The sequence below is a fragment of the Dermochelys coriacea genome, chromosome 18 (assembly GCF_009764565.3).
Source record: "Dermochelys coriacea isolate rDerCor1 chromosome 18, rDerCor1.pri.v4, whole genome shotgun sequence".
Lineage (NCBI taxonomy): Eukaryota > Metazoa > Chordata > Testudines > Dermochelyidae > Dermochelys > Dermochelys coriacea.
In genome coordinates, this window is record NC_050085.1 from 4418101 (window position 1) to 4433374 (window position 15274).

A 15274-nucleotide genomic window follows, 5' to 3' on the forward strand; every position below is an offset into this window, starting at 1 on the left:
GGGGTCAGCGTTTGCCTAAAGGCCCCCCGAGGGATCTGAGTCAGCTGTGCTTTTCCTGTGCTCAGAAGGGGAATAAGCTACGGTCACCATGTGTGGGGCCTGTGACAAATGCTGGCTTGTCATGGTGACCATGGTAGCTCCTACTCAGGCATCTGTGAGAAAAGGCCCTTGTCTCCTCAGCCGGTGTGTCACCAGTACTGGGGAGACGGAGCTGTCTGGGGCTCACCGCTGAACCACTGTCTGCAAACACATGCTTTGAGCGAGCGAGGAATTAATCTTCTTCAGTTCGCTTTCAGCCCGTCACATTCTGTTCATTGCCATGGCCCCAACACCCTGGCCATTCGGCTGTGGCCTCACGCTGGGCTGCGCCGTTTCCACAGGGGGCCGGGGGCACACGGGACATTTGTTTATTGACAAGGAACACTACGTGGAGCATGAACCCCTCAGCCTGCTCCTCGCCTCCCTTCGCAAAGGGCCACGCAAAAGTTCATGCTCCATCTAGTGCTCCTTTCCCATCTCACATAAGGGCCAGCAGCTGGCAGGTGCCTGTGTTGTTTGCTTGGGAAAAGCTCTCTCATGCATATCTTGTCTTTTCCAATCCCTTGCTGAGAAACAGCCTCTTTCCCCAGGAAGCTGTTCCCCACTTTGGCTCAGAGCAGGACCTTGGGGCCCATCTCCAGTGCAGGGACCAGCTCTTCCAACTGTGCTCCCCAGTTGGAAACAAGCACAGGGAGCATTACATGATGAGGAGCCTCAGGGCTTGCCTACACTGACAACACTGCTGAAGTGCTTGGTGGAGATGCTACCTACGCCGACAGAGAGTTCCCATTGGCACAAGTACTCCACCTCCCCGAGAAAAGCCCTCCCATATACATAGCCCCAGGGTTAGATCGGTACGACTACCTCGTTCAGAGACCCACTCCCCCGAACAACATCGTTATACTGATGTACGTGGGTAGTGTAAACCAGGGCTCATTCTGCTCTCCTGTACAAGTGTCAATTGGGAATAACTCCAGAGAAGTCAAAGGAGTTGCTTGGGTCAGCTCACAATAAGTGAGGGGAACAAGGCCTTTTATTGCAAACTGTCTCCTGCAGCTGCCCAGGCTCCCAGCTGGCCCTCCCTGGAGGACATCCGCCCTTCCCCTGCCCCTCCTGCCGGCCCCGCCCCAGTGGTATCACACCCATGCTAAGGGGACAGGCACTAAATGCCTGCAATGGCTGGCTGCACAGACAGATATTGAATGCTCCCTAGTTAGCTTTTCTCATAGAACGTGACGCTGAACAGGTGCAGATGGGAGCAGCAGAAACAGGCAGGTTGGAAAGAACAGAGGTTTAGCCGTGTGGCTGGAGATGTTCAAAGGGACATTCAATGTAAAAGAGGCACCAACCTGCAAAGCGGAGAGCCGTGCTCAGTGCGATAGTCAATAGTCGTTCTCAGTCATCCCGACAGCTCCACCACTCAGAGCAGGGGGGTGGTGTCAGCTCCCATTTGAATGTGCAGAAAGCAGACTCTCAGTGCTGTTTTTAGGTCAGTTCATGTGAGCTGGGAGTGGATTCTCCCTCCTGCTCTGCACCCTGCACTTTGGCCTGCTGTTGGGAAGTGCAGTGTGTGTTGTGGCAGCGATTTCTCCTCCGGAGAGGGGCCAGATGGGGGCGGTGTCGGATAGACCATACTCCCTGGACTGGCTAGGCCCATTCAGTCAATCCTTACTGGGCTCTCCGGGGATCTCACCAATCCCTGGAGTTCAGGAGTGCCAGGGATTGCTGTGGAGTGTGGAGTGCGGAGCCTCAGTGCTCTCTCTGCCCATAGGGATTGCTTTAACTTGTATTCCCTTCTGTTGTGCCCAGCAGGCCTTCCTGGGCCAGGGCCACCTTCCCCCTGGCCTCTGTCTTCGCTAGGGATTCTGACCTTGCATCGCTTCCAGTTAGTTAGTATGGTCCCTCAGGCCAGTCTGGACGCTCCTTGTATGTTTGTTCTGGGTCAGCGTTCCCCAGGGCCTGTCTATACATAGTTTCTGTGCTGCTTTAACTATACTTTGTTCTAACCCAATCCAGTGGTAGCAGTACAAAAGCTGGGAGTTGGGCAGCTCATAGGCTGATCCCTGGGGTCACCCTTGTGGCCAGGAAGAAACACGTGGAGCATGTCCCCAGGAGCTTTGACAAAGGCATTATCTGCACAAACGTGATCTTTGTGTGTGCATTAGAGCAAGAGGCACCAAGCAGCCCCGTCGAAACATGCGAAATATACTGCAGCACAGCAGACTGTGGCTAGTTGAGGCCCTGTACACCCACCTGGGCTTGACCTCCATTAGCTGCAGTGCAGTAAAAACAACAGCACCTTGTCTCCACAGGAATAGTGCAGCCAGTGCTACCTGGAGTTACCATTTCCATGCCCAAATACCACAGGCCCCATCTTCTCCTGTATTCTGCCTCCAGCAGGGGCTGCAAGTTGAGGCTTTAGAAAATAGAAAGACCCTTTCCTTGTAATAAACCAGCCAGTGGTGCAATGCTATATGTGGGTGAACTATCCCTTCCTGGCCCCCACTCGGAACCTGCATAGTTACAGTGTTAATGCTGATCAACTTGCAGTTTTCTGGCCCTTTATCTGTCTGCTGAAAGCGTGAGGCAGGGAATCCCACAGGCAGATCCAGGGAGGCGAGAAGGTTTCCCTTTGTTTGATCTCAGTCCCCCAGCCTTTGTAGTGATGCCATGGGAGGCACAGGCCATAAGGCAGCCAGACCTCTAGGGTAGCCAGTGTTATGATGCATTCTGATCCATAGCTAAAACACAAATGCAGCTCCCCTGCAGTTGCACATCACAGCACTGAGGGGGTGTATGTGTAATGTTACTGCTCACCCCCCCACACACCATAAAACTGGAATATTCCATCATGACTACCGATCCTCCCACCTGGCACACCAATAGGGCATTCCATTATTGCTGCCCTGAAAAATGGCATGTTCGATTGCTACCCACCCATCCACCCAACAAAACAATGGGGTGTTCCATTATTGTTGCCCCCCACAAACTGAAAAAATGGAATATTCCATTATCACTCTTCCACCCATGCAGCATAACTAGGGGTAGTGCATTATTATTGTCCTCAGGCACCCACTGTAACACATTGTCTCTTGATCCTGTGTGCAAGCCTCTTCTCTGGGAGAAGATTCCTGCGAGCGGGGGGCCCTGTAATCTAGCTTGCCAAGTCACAGCAAGATCCGGTGTCTGGAAGGTGAAGCTAGATACATTCAAAGTGGAAATGGGTTAATTAACCACAGGAACAGCTTGCCTAGGGATGTGGTGGATTCTCTGTCATTTGAGGTCTTTACATCGAGAGTGGGCATCTCTTATCTCAGTACACTGGGCTGGATGCAGGAGCCCTAGGTGGGGATCTCAGGCCTGGGCTATCCAGGTCAGACTCGATGATCAGAACAGTCCATCCACCCACAATGACACTAGAGTCTTTCATTGGTACTCTCTCTCCTTGTGACAGTGGCATGTTCCATTGTGCCTCCCTGCATCCATCCACAATGATGGAGTGAAAAGATAGGCAGCAGCAAAGAATGTGCCCGAGGATGTCCAGCTATGCAGGTGGGGGGCTCTTTCTGCCCCTGGCACATAGAATCATAGAATCATAGAATATCAGGGTTGGAAGGGACCCCAGAAGGTCATCTAGTCCAACCCCCTGCTCAAGGCAGGACCAAGTCCCAGTTAAATCATCCCAGCCAGGGCTTTGTCAAGCCTGACCTTAAAAACCTCTAAGGAAGGAGATTCTACCACCTCCCTAGGTAACGCATTCCAGTGTTTCACCACCCTCTTAGTGAAAAAGTTTTTCCTAATATCCAATCTAAACCTCCCCCATTGCAACTTGAGACCATTACTCCTCGTTCTGGAGTACATACAAACATAGCCTGGCCTGGCTGATGATTAGCTAGACAAACTCTTCTGCACTCTGGTGCCGTGGGCTGGGCTGGCAAGGGTGTAACTGGGGCCCCATTGACCAGAAAGTTTTATGAATCTGCTCTACCTTTGTGACCCCAAAACAGAGAGAGCAGCACCCACAGCCTGGGACAGCAGGAGGTTGCTGCCCCTCCTCACTAGGGAGCAGAATGAAGTTCTGGGACAGATTGTGCTTTAGTGTGGGGGAGTCTGATGGGTCAGTGCTGTGCCGGGGTCCCGGGCAACTGGACAGCGAGGTCCTGCTCTCGGGGAAGGTGCTAGACAGCTGGGCTGCCCTCTGAGCATGTGCCTAGAGACCCCAAGATTGGGGCAATGGCTGGACTCCGAACAGGCTCCGGAAGTTCCAGAGATTCAGGGACCCAGATGCTTGGATTCCCAGGCTGCAGCATGGCTTGATCTGTCACTGGAGACAAGTCCAGTTTCTGATGTTCTGTCGTCTTCATTCTCAGCCCCGTCCCAGGTGGTAGTGCTTCGCCAGGAGAACACGGGTCAGAGCAGCATCACGCTGCTGTGGCATGAGCCAGACCAACCCAACGGCATCATCCTGGAGTACGAGGTCAAGTACTACGAGAAGGTAACAGCGATTTGCTGGCCCAGCCCCACAGCCTGGCCATGGTGCATTAAGCCAGGGTTATAGCTTAGGCTACAGTTTGCGTGGTGTATTTACTGTTACCAGACAGACACATAGAGAGGGTTACTTCTGGGTCTCTCCCCAGTCCCTGCACTGTCTCAGTGAGATCTTTGCCTTGCTCTCCAACAGGACAAGGAAATGCAGAGTTACTCCACTCTAAAATCCAAAGGCACAAGTGTGACTGTCTCTGGGCTCAAGCCTGCAACCCGCTACATCTTCCAGGTTCGGGCCCGGACCTCTGCCGGCTATGGGAGGTTCAGCCAGATGGTGGAGGTGGAGACCGGGAAAGCAAGTGAGTACACAAGAGGATGAGGTGGGGAGAGAGCGGAAGTGCGTGCCTGGGCACGAGAGTTAAAGTGCAGACCCAGATGCACAGCACTTGGCCAGTGGGCTGTTTCCTTTTGACTTCAGATGAAGTGGGATCCGCCGCACAGTCAGTGGGTGGCTGAAGGGAGAGGAGTAAGCGAACGGGGAGGTGAGGGTTGAGTCAGAAGGGAGCAGTGGTTCTGCTGACCTGGAAGCCAGGCTGGGAGTGCCAAGCACTGATGTTGGTGCAGCAGTTGGCATCTGGGTGGAGGGGTTTGCTTTGTGGATTATGAGCAGCTGGAAATGGATAGTGGCACATGATAGTGTAAGCAGGTGTGAGATGGGGAGGGGAAGCTTGGGGGTCGTGGGCCTGGGACACTACACTGCAGACTAGGAGACGGGCAGAAGAGACCCCATTGGGTCTGCCTTCCCTGCAGAGCTAGCCCAGCTCTTAGCTGCGCGTTGCTTCAAACCCTGCCCACCATCCACACACAAACCCCTCTGACCTTTGGGTGGCCACTGACACATCCCCAGAATACAGGACTTCCCCCCTCCCCTGCCTGCATCCACCTGCCCATCTGCGTGGGCCCTGGCTGAGTCACTCTGCACGGAGATGCTGCCCCCACCCCTGTTCCCACCAGTGTCCTCCTGTATCCACAGTTTCTTCCTCTCTCCTCTCATTTTCCCTGGACAAAGTCACGTGTGGTGCTGCGTCCCTCCCGGACAGGGCCAGTGCTCCACAAAACCAGGACTATCTGGCTTCAAATCGGACGAGTGGCCTCCCGAAGTGTGATTGCTCTTTGCAGTGAGGATGCAGGTGAAATCACTGCGGTGTGACAGTCCTCCAGGGCTTTCCCACAATCCTGCCGTGTGCCCAGAAGGACAGACAAGTTCTCCCACAATGCACTGGGAAAGATTCACAGAGTGTCCCAACTTACTGCAGCACAAAGAACCACGGGACGTGGCCCCAGAAATCCTAGTGACCTGGTGAGGACATGGGAACCCAGGCAGGGCTTTGCAGTGCTTGCTGCTCCCTGCAGGAATTGCCAAGTCGCTGTGTGGGGAGGAGTGACACTGCAATCATCCGACAGAGGGAACAATTCTCCCAGGGCTCCTCGTGCCCTGAGAAATGCCATTGCAATGATTAGCGCAAGGAAATGGCAGCCAGCATTGCCAGGTTCTGCACTCACCTCTGCCACACATTTGCTGTGCCACACTGCCCAGTCTAGCTCCATGCCTCAATTTCACCATCTGTAAAGAGGTCCCTGCATAGGGGGTCAGGAAGATTAATTCCTTTCCCATCAAGATCCTCAGTGGAAGGTCTGGTGATGGGGCGGAGTGTTATATATTATGGAATGTAGGTTTATAGCGGGTGGGTTAGTGGGTGCCTCACACCAAGCACATGCCCCTTGAGTTCCCCTTCTGTGATGTTTCTCTTCCAGTAGCTCTCAGGTATGACACCATGACGATCATCTGGATCTGCCTGACCCTGATAACTGGCCTTGTATTCCTGCTGGTGGTCCTGATCTGCAAGAAGAGGTAGGAGACCCCCAGAGGTCACTGCATGCTGAACTCAAAAACACTTCATGCTGGCTCCCCTATAGCTGGGGCAAGACGCTGCCTTACCGCCACACCTGGGGATTCTGTTCGATCTGCCTGACAGGGAGTGGAGCATCATTGAGAGCAGCGGTAATGGAGACAGAATGGCAGGGAACAGGAAGCAAACCAAGGAAATGATCTACGAGACCAGAGTGGTCCTGGGGAGAGTTAGATCAGATAGATAAGAGCAGGGCTCCTGGTCACCTCAGGAGTGTGACACAGGAGAAGGGGGACCTGGAGCTGATCTGAAATAGGCCTGTTGGAAAAGCAATAATCTGGTAGCACCTTGCTAGTACCGGATTTTAGTGTCAGTATAAGGCAGGGATAGTCAGTCAACAGGCAGACCACAGGCCAAATCCGGACTGCCAGGCACTTTTGAACATACCCTGAAATCTTTTCATTTATTTATTATCATTATTGGTTTGTTTATTACTTTCTCTGAAATCTGGACTGTGACTATACCTTGACATTTGACTATACCAAAACATTCGGACCTTGACAAAAAATAATTGACTATGCCTGGTGTAAGGTTTTTTTTTGTGGATCTGAATCTCAAGACCCTAAGTTCGAAGAAACTGCCTGATGATACCTTGTCACTATTGAGCATTTTGAAATATGAGCCAGGTGGCAGTGAAAGCATTTTCATTGAAGTTCAAATATTTTTAATGAAAACTGCACACTAATGTTTGGTGATGGAGCTAGGTGGTACATATGTGATGTCTGTGTTAGAGTTTGTACTAGCTGTATACATTTCTAGCAAACGCCCTCCTCCCCCAAACTGAGACACAAGGTATATTCTTCCTGTACTCTCTGAGCATGCTCACAACAAATTCTTACATCTTCATTCATGTGAGTTAATTTTCAAATACGGGACAATTATAGACATTAATAAATTATAAACCAAACACCACACACCAAACACAATACCGGAAATCCACACAGGCAAAATGAAGTCGAGGATTGCTGCAGATGCAATATACAGAGAAGCCATAAGAAGCTAGACTTGTGCATTGATCCCTTAAACGCCACTAGGCACTCAGAGGCATTAGTAAATATTGACAGTGGTAGAGTGGCACAGTCATCAATGTAGACAACTCACTTACAGCTGGAATTTTCCAAATGCATGAATTTGAACATTGCCGGCCCCCACAGGGTTCTGTGACACAATACCAAGGAGAGCAGAGACACTGGCAGTGCAAAAAGCATGTACAGGTTGGTCCAACAAAGATATTTGACACTGAGCTTATCTATTGAAGAGTGATAGGCCTACAAGCAAGTTCATGAGAGGTTGACATCAAGAATATTTTGACAGGTGATTGGTTCCTGTACCAACATCAACATTCGCTGCCTCTGGTGACAGGATTGCTGAGGCTAAATCTAAGCTAAAGAAGCAGCTGCAGACAGAGGTGTCAGCTAGACATCCTTCCTAAGAAGTCCCCTGCACAGTCACTGACAGGTCTGCCGTACACTTGCCAGCATGTGGTATCATCAAGGGCTTTGTGACAAATTTCAGAATCTATACTGAACACGAGCTAGCAGCAGGTGATGTATACTTTGTCTTGGACACGTGCGAATCCTTCAGCACAGTGAGAGTCACAAAATTGAGCAGAGCTACAGAAGCATCATTTAAGGACAAATGCATAGGTACCTCCACAGAAAGTTGTCTTGACAGTTAATGAAAATTAAAAAGTGTTTGTTTGACATCATTTGTGCAGAATTCTTAAAGGCAGAGAAAACACCTGAGCTGAAATAAACCGGGGGGGGTGCGGAGGTCAACAGAGGAGATATGGTCACCTCGCATGAGGAAGCAAAGAACATCCTCAGACATGAAACAGTGATGGTTACAAAAGAGAAAGTGGTGGAAAAGTCGGTATTATCAGATGACGTTGATGTATTTCTCTTACTCTTGCATCATTACCTTGAACAGAGCCTAACATATTTAGTGATTATGGAACCCAGAGTCCAAGAGAGAGAGCTGTAATAGATGTCCGTGCTACTGAGAGCAACACTGGAACATTGCACCAGGCCTGTGAGCTCTGGCTGTGATACAGTAGCTTCCTATGTTGGCCTCATCAGAATGACTCTGTTGAAAATTCTGCAAGCTGTGTCCTCCCTCTCTTTGCTGGGTGACACCAATGCCACAGTGCCTGCTGATGCTGGATAGGCACCCAATTCCTGGCTGTATGCTATAGACAATCAAACTGGGCCCCATGTTAGAAGTATGGCAGAAATCATGGGCAGGGAAAATTGGCAAAGGTACCATATCAAAACCAAAGCTTGGCTCCTTACCACCACCAAGCGAAGCACTTATAGGAAATGTCAAACGAGGACATATTCAGGTGCTTTGGATCTAGCTGCCCTGCAGCTGGATCCACTGCAGTATGGATGGATGGATACGCGATGACAGTTCCAAATCTCCATTTTCAAAAACTGTACCAGACAATGGCGCACAGATATTTTGAAGTTAATCGAGGGTAATGGACCTTGTAAATCTATGAGCCTGATTGCCAGGAATCATATTCTGAACATGCTCTGGAGGTGCGGATGTCGTAGGGACCTGACAAAATCAGCATTTGCAGATGAAAAGAGGGATGACAAGTAGTGACCTGTATTACTCATGTTGGGACACTCAGCTGTTGTTGGAATGAGACAGAAAACCAGTAATCATTTCTAATGTCTCCAAAATGAAGTATTTGGTTACAATTATTATTATATTTATCATTTTGCTGAATAGACACGTTTATGATTTGTTGAATATTTTTCACATAATAAAAAGTGGTCACTGTCTCAAATGACAATTAAGGTCCATGCTATACCCCCAGCCCTCCACCTCATGTGCCCTATTATTCAAATATGTTTCGTTATTGATTGATATTGCAAATGTTAAATACATGGATTTCATATATTAGGTTTCAGAATAGCAGCCGTGTTAGTCTGTATTCACAAAAAAGAACGAGAGTACTTGTGGCACCTTAGAGACTAACAAATTTATTTGAGCATAAGCTTTCGTGAGCTACAGCATGCATCCGATGAAGTGAGCTGTAGCTCACAAAAGCTTATGCTCAAATAAATTTGTTAGTCTCTAAGGTGCCACAAGTCCTCCTTTTCTTTTTTTCATATATTAGGACTCTTCTGCTTTTATTTTGTCTGCTCCAAATCATGTGAAATCCTGCTGATTATGGGGGGGCTGGCGAGGGTGGGATGAAATGTTGATGTTTCAAAATGCTCAACAGTGACAGTGTTATTAGGCAGGTTTGTGTAACTTGTGGTCTAGAGATACAGAAGCCACAAAAACACCTTGTCTGGACCCTAAAGCGAGGTTGACTAGAGGGGCTGCCAGACTGCGATGGGGCTACAGGTCATGTGCAGCAGACAAACTCAGAGCAGGGAAGAGCAGATTATCATTGTGAGATGGGGGGATGGATGGGCTGGTGTTCTCTGAGCTGGTTGCTGTTGAACCGTGGACGTGGTACACAGGATATCCAGGTCTGGGCAAACTGAAAGCTGGAGGTGGGGGTGAACATCAGCAGTGCAGCTGTTGTGCACCCTGCTGTCAGTGGGGGACAGGGTGCAGCAGTTGCAGTCAGCTCCAGCTCAGCTTCTGGGTGAATCTCTGGTACTGCGCCTTGCTCACTTGCAGCCCTTCCCAGTAACCCACGCCTGGGTGTATGTGAGATGGGAGGCAAAACTGATGTATCAGGAGTCTTCTCTCTGCCTCTCCTGTCTCCATGGCAGGCACTGTGGTTACAGCAAGGCTTTCCAGGACTCAGATGAGGAGAAGATGCACTATCAGAATGGCCAGGGTAGGTACATGGAGATGTGTCTGGGGTCAGCTGTACTCTGCCTCTCAGCAGGGGCTGAGTTTTGGGCCAGCTACTTTCCTTGTCCCTCTGGACCCTTGGGCTGGTCTCGAGAGGTCTGTGTTCTGAAGGGGGAATTTGGCTTTCCCTGGAGTTGGGTGCCAAAGAGCAGGTCCCCACTGACTGGGACATCTCTGCTCTGTATGTGGCCCTAAGGATTCCTGCTGCCTTTCTGGCTCCCAGGCGGCATTGCTGTTTGCTGTTGGAATGACCTCGCTTTTTATTTCCCCACTTAACTCTAACAGTGAAGATCCCCAAGTCAAAGTTCTACGTGGACCCACACACGTACGAGGACCCCTGCCAAGCTGTGCACGAGTTCACACGAGAGATTGAGGCCTCAAGGATTAAAATTGAGAAAGTCATTGGGTCCGGTGAGTACCCTGGCTCTGCGCATTTCACACCCTTAGAACTTCCTTCAGAAACCCATTTCTTCCCATGGGCTATGATGCTAATGTTTGTGCAGTACTCTGGAGACGCAAGGGGCTAAATAAATACAGCTTGTGCTGAGTGTTATGATGATCCTCAGTGAGGGTTTAAGCCATTCCATAGCTTTCTGAGCACAAAAAGCATGTGCAGAATTTTTTAATGTATGAAATGAACCATCCCGAGCCAGATGCTCAGCTGGTGTTAATTGGTGTAGCTCTGCTTCAGCCAATGGAAGGACACTGACTTGCACCAGCTGAAGGTCTGGCTGTCCATGCACGGGTGTCTCCTATGCTGCTACCTTGAATTTCACCCCCAAAGTTCATGTCTGGGCTGAGAAGATGCTGGAGCCATTTCAGCAAATATGTTGATTTTTTTTCTGAAAAGTGATATCTGCTGAGAATAGGGGGTTGGAAGGCAAGCGTACAAGAGAGAGGGCGAGCGAGCGAGCTGTCAGCTGCTGGTGACACCCATAGTATCCAATGGCTGCACAGAGTCTGAGTACCTTCCTGCTTGGCAATTGCACAGAACCAGCCAGGATATGAGAGCTCAGAGCTTCCAGGGAACCCAGGCTGGGAGGTGTCGGGAATTCTCACTAAACCAGCCCTGCTCTTGCTTTTCACCTGGCTTTATACCCACATTGTTTTGAGGGAAGTTGGAAATCCCATAATAGGACGTGCTTAGCACACCTCATCATTGCTATGCAAGCACAAAGGTGGGTAAGAGTCTTTATGCCTCTGAGGCACAGAGCCAGGCAATAATTCCTTATGGTGAGTCAGTGGTAGGAAGTAGAACCCAGGAGTCCTGACTCCCTAAGCACTGGACCATGCTGCATCTTTTTATTGGCTCTAGAAAACAGGCCCCTATCTGTTGGCTCTGGACATCCATTTAACCTAGTGGCTGGAAGAGTGCTGATTTGGTGGGGTGCCAGGGAGCTGCAGTGAATTGAGAAGCTGAGTTCTTTCCCTTGTCTTTTCTTGCTTTGCAGGAGAATCTGGGGAAGTGTGTTATGGCCACCTGAAAGTGCCAGGGAAGAGGGAGCTTCCCGTGGCCATCAAAGCTTTGAAAGCAGGTTACATGGAGAAGCAGAGACAAGACTTTCTGAGCGAGGCCAGCATCATGGCGCAGTTCAACCACCCCAATGTTATCCACCTGGAAGGCGTGGTCACCAGGAGTACGTGGCTGGGTGCAACAGATTAGAGAGGGCAGTCACATAGTCAGTGCAGGACCACGGGGACAAAGGGGAAGCTGATCTCACAGCCAGAGCCCTCAGGAAGTGCTTTCCTCTCCCAAGCCTGGCAGAGACCCCCCTACAAGCAGGTCCCGAGGGGCCAGCCAGCTGTTGCACAATGTATATCTCACTAATGGGGCCTTGCACTTTGCTAGCCCCTTTCATCGCCAGGGATCCCCAATAAAACAAACCAAAATGCAAACTCTTCTGTGCAGAGATCCCTCTGTTCACCATCGAAATGCAGCCACCTTTGGGGTGAAATGCGGCAGCTGCGTGACTGATTATTGCAATGCTACCAGAGAGTGTCGGACAGGAATGGAGGCTCCTGTATCCAGTGGGAACTACAGAGGGAATTAGGGAGCTGAGGCACAGAGAGCCAATATGAAATGTGTCCCGAACATGGGGGTAAACATGTCATGGGTGGGAGCTCCCACCAGTTCCCAACAGGCAGGTGCCACATTAGAGACAGCTGGTAGGTTTGGCACCCATTGGCAGGCCTACCAAAGAGACATGTTCCTAGAGGGACCCTGCTGAAGAGCTGGGTGGGCACTGGCAGGTGGCAGTGCGTGGGCAAAGCTTGCCCTGATACTGCCCTCACTATACCTGCTCTGAGGGCTTCATTGTCTAGGGCTACACATATAGCACCGAATTCCTGGGAGCTGGTAATAAATTGCCTTTGGATTGTCACTTGCCAGTAGGCTCAGAATGAAATCCTACCATGAGCCAGGGTCTCTGCTGCTAGATTCAGGCTCTAGAGTCTAGGAGCCGGCTCCTCAGCCCAGCAGCATTCTCTCCTTTTGACATTCCCGATTAGCATCTTGAGAGGAAGACAGCTTGTCACTCGCAGGACTGGTGCTCTTCTCCTTTCCCTTCTAACGTCATTAGCGAAATGAAGTGTTTATTCCTGGCTGCAGCTCAAACCACTGGTGGGAGAATGCTGTTAGTTGGGGCTTTTTCAACCATTCATTTGAGGGAGGTGAAATGGGTTGCCTGACAGGGTCCTTTGTAACATCACATGTGGTGGCTCTCCTCACCCCACTCCGCTCTGCACCCCAATGCCAGAGATCAGGGTTATTGGATTAGGAGAAGCACTACCCATTAGCATTCATTTTAAAGGCCGTATCATATTGAATGGTAATGTAATGTGAAGCCTTAGTTTTAAAAGGCACATTGAAATGCAAAGCATTATGGTAATGAGATGCAAATTTTATTTAGACAATGAAACTGATTTAGCAACAACAATGGCACCTGTAGAGAGACTGCGAGGTGGATGCGTGAATGTGAGTAGGATGCGTAAGTGTGAGTAGGATGTGTGTGCGCGACTAGGATGTGTGAGTGTGAGTTGGATGCGTTCATGCAAGTAGGATGCGTTCGTGCGAGTAGGATGTGTGAGTGCGAGTTGGATGCGTGAATGTGAGTAGGATGTGTTAGTGCTATATTCACACACTGGCATGGTTCACACGCGGCACCAGAATGGGACCTCACCAGCTCTTTGCAGGGCTGTGGGAACAGCTTGGTTGTCCCTGTGGCCCTGGATTTGCTTCCCTCCCTGCACTGGGCAGGCACCGGGGTTCCCAGAGGAAGGTGACTTTTCTATTAACTTGACCTCTCTTGTCTCCTGCAGGCAAATTGGTAATGATTGTAACCGAATACATGGAGAATGGCTCACTAGATTCCTTTCTCCGGGTAATCAGCTCCTCTGTATTTTTATTCATTGCACATTCCTCAGGGCTGAGTGGCTGGTGAGGGAGAAGAACAGGCTGATGCACACAATGCAGCCTCATGACCACGGTGACCGCTGAGTAAAAGCTGCAGGCGCTGAGGAAACCCTAGCTCCAAGGCATCTGCACTGGCTCTCGCAAGGAGCATCCTAGTGCACAGGAGCATCTGCCAGAGCTGTGTAGTGGGAAGAGTGGAGGGTTGAAGGTTGGAGGTGACAGGAGTAAAACCTGTCCTTCATTTCCTCTGGCCTACCTAGGTTTGCACTGGGAGGTGTCTGGGTTTGAAGCCCAAGTGTGGGGGCGTTACAGATTGCAACAGATGAGCTGAGTGAGTGTAGCTTAATGAGGACAGGGTTCTGGTCCTACAATCATAGAATATCAGGGTTGGAAGGGACCTCAGGAGGTCATCTAGTCCAACCCCCTGCTCAAAGCAGGACCAATCCCCAATTTTTGCCCCAGATCCCTAAATGGTCCCCTCAAGGATTGAACTCACAACCCTGGGTTTAGCAGGCCAATGCTCAAACCACTAAGCTATCCCTCCCCCTAAGGTCAGCAAGGTCCATGTCACCATGCAGAATCAGTGTTTGTCAGGTGCCCAACGAGAGGTCAGGAATAATGTCAGGGATGTTTTCTCTCCAGAAACACGACAGGCAGTTCACCCTCATCCAGCTGGTGGGCATGCTGAGGGGCATTGGCGCCGGCATGAGATACCTCTCTGATTTGGGCTACGTGCATCGGGACCTGGCCGCCCGTAACGTTCTTGTTAACAGCAACTTGGTCTGCAAGGTGTCCGACTTCGGCCTGTCGAGAATCCTCGAGGATGATCCAGACGCTGCATACACCACAACGGTACATTCTGCACTTTCCCTGCCTTTTTCTCTGGGCTGATTCATAAAGAGCAGCAGGCATTCCGTGCACCCTTCAGGGAGGGAAATCAGACAGTCTGAAGCAAGGAATGAAGGCTGGAAGCTAAGCCTGATCTCCACCCTCCTGTGCTGATGCCATGAAATATGGACCCCTTTAGACCATTATAAATTACAATTCATCATATAATACAAACTCGTTTCTTATACAGCCGTTCATGGAGGGAGTTGCAGCACAGTGTGAGCTGGCACCTTTCCCAGCCTCCTCTCAAAGACAGTCCACACACTGTGCAGAGTCCCAAATCATCCTCTTCTGCAGCGTGGGAGGGGTCAGATTAATCCTCCTCCTACCTGGTTCCACCCTCAGTTCAGACCCTAGCTCCTCTCTCCTTCCATCTCCCATGTAATTGGGTGAGGTGACAACTCCTCTGTCTCAGGGAGTTTCACACAAATGCTGCCACACTATTCCATACATACAGTCTCAGGCTTGGCTTGATGTTTTAATCTCAGTGAGATCAACAGAACAAGCTGAGTTTGAAGTAGATTGGTTCAGTAGTTTAAAAATGGTTTAAAGTTATTGAGTCCCATTGCTGGCTGGAGCAAAGGATTTCTTATTTTAGGAAGAGCTAGCGGTGACCCCTAGATTTAGGTAAACTAACATTTCTGTTATAAAAGATTCT

General features: G+C 50.1%; 1 protein-coding gene across 2 annotated transcripts in view; it reads left to right on the forward strand.

The window, feature by feature from the left end:
* EPHA8 (EPH receptor A8) overlaps positions 1 to 15274 on the forward strand; it is a 129125-nt gene that overhangs the window by 101008 nt on the left and 12843 nt on the right. The window contains exons 6-13 of one of the 2 annotated variants that reach the window (XM_038376822.2): positions 4410 to 4534; positions 4721 to 4883; positions 6340 to 6436; positions 10232 to 10299; positions 10602 to 10727; positions 11768 to 11953; positions 13635 to 13696; positions 14371 to 14580. In XM_038376822.2, the coding sequence (XP_038232750.2) occupies positions 4410 to 4534; positions 4721 to 4883; positions 6340 to 6436; positions 10232 to 10299; positions 10602 to 10727; positions 11768 to 11953; positions 13635 to 13696; positions 14371 to 14580 (1037 nt within the window). The remainder of the gene's footprint in view (positions 1 to 4409; positions 4535 to 4720; positions 4884 to 6339; positions 6437 to 10231; positions 10300 to 10601; positions 10728 to 11767; positions 11954 to 13634; positions 13697 to 14370; positions 14581 to 15274) is intronic. The other variant, XM_038376823.2, reaches the window with a different exon arrangement.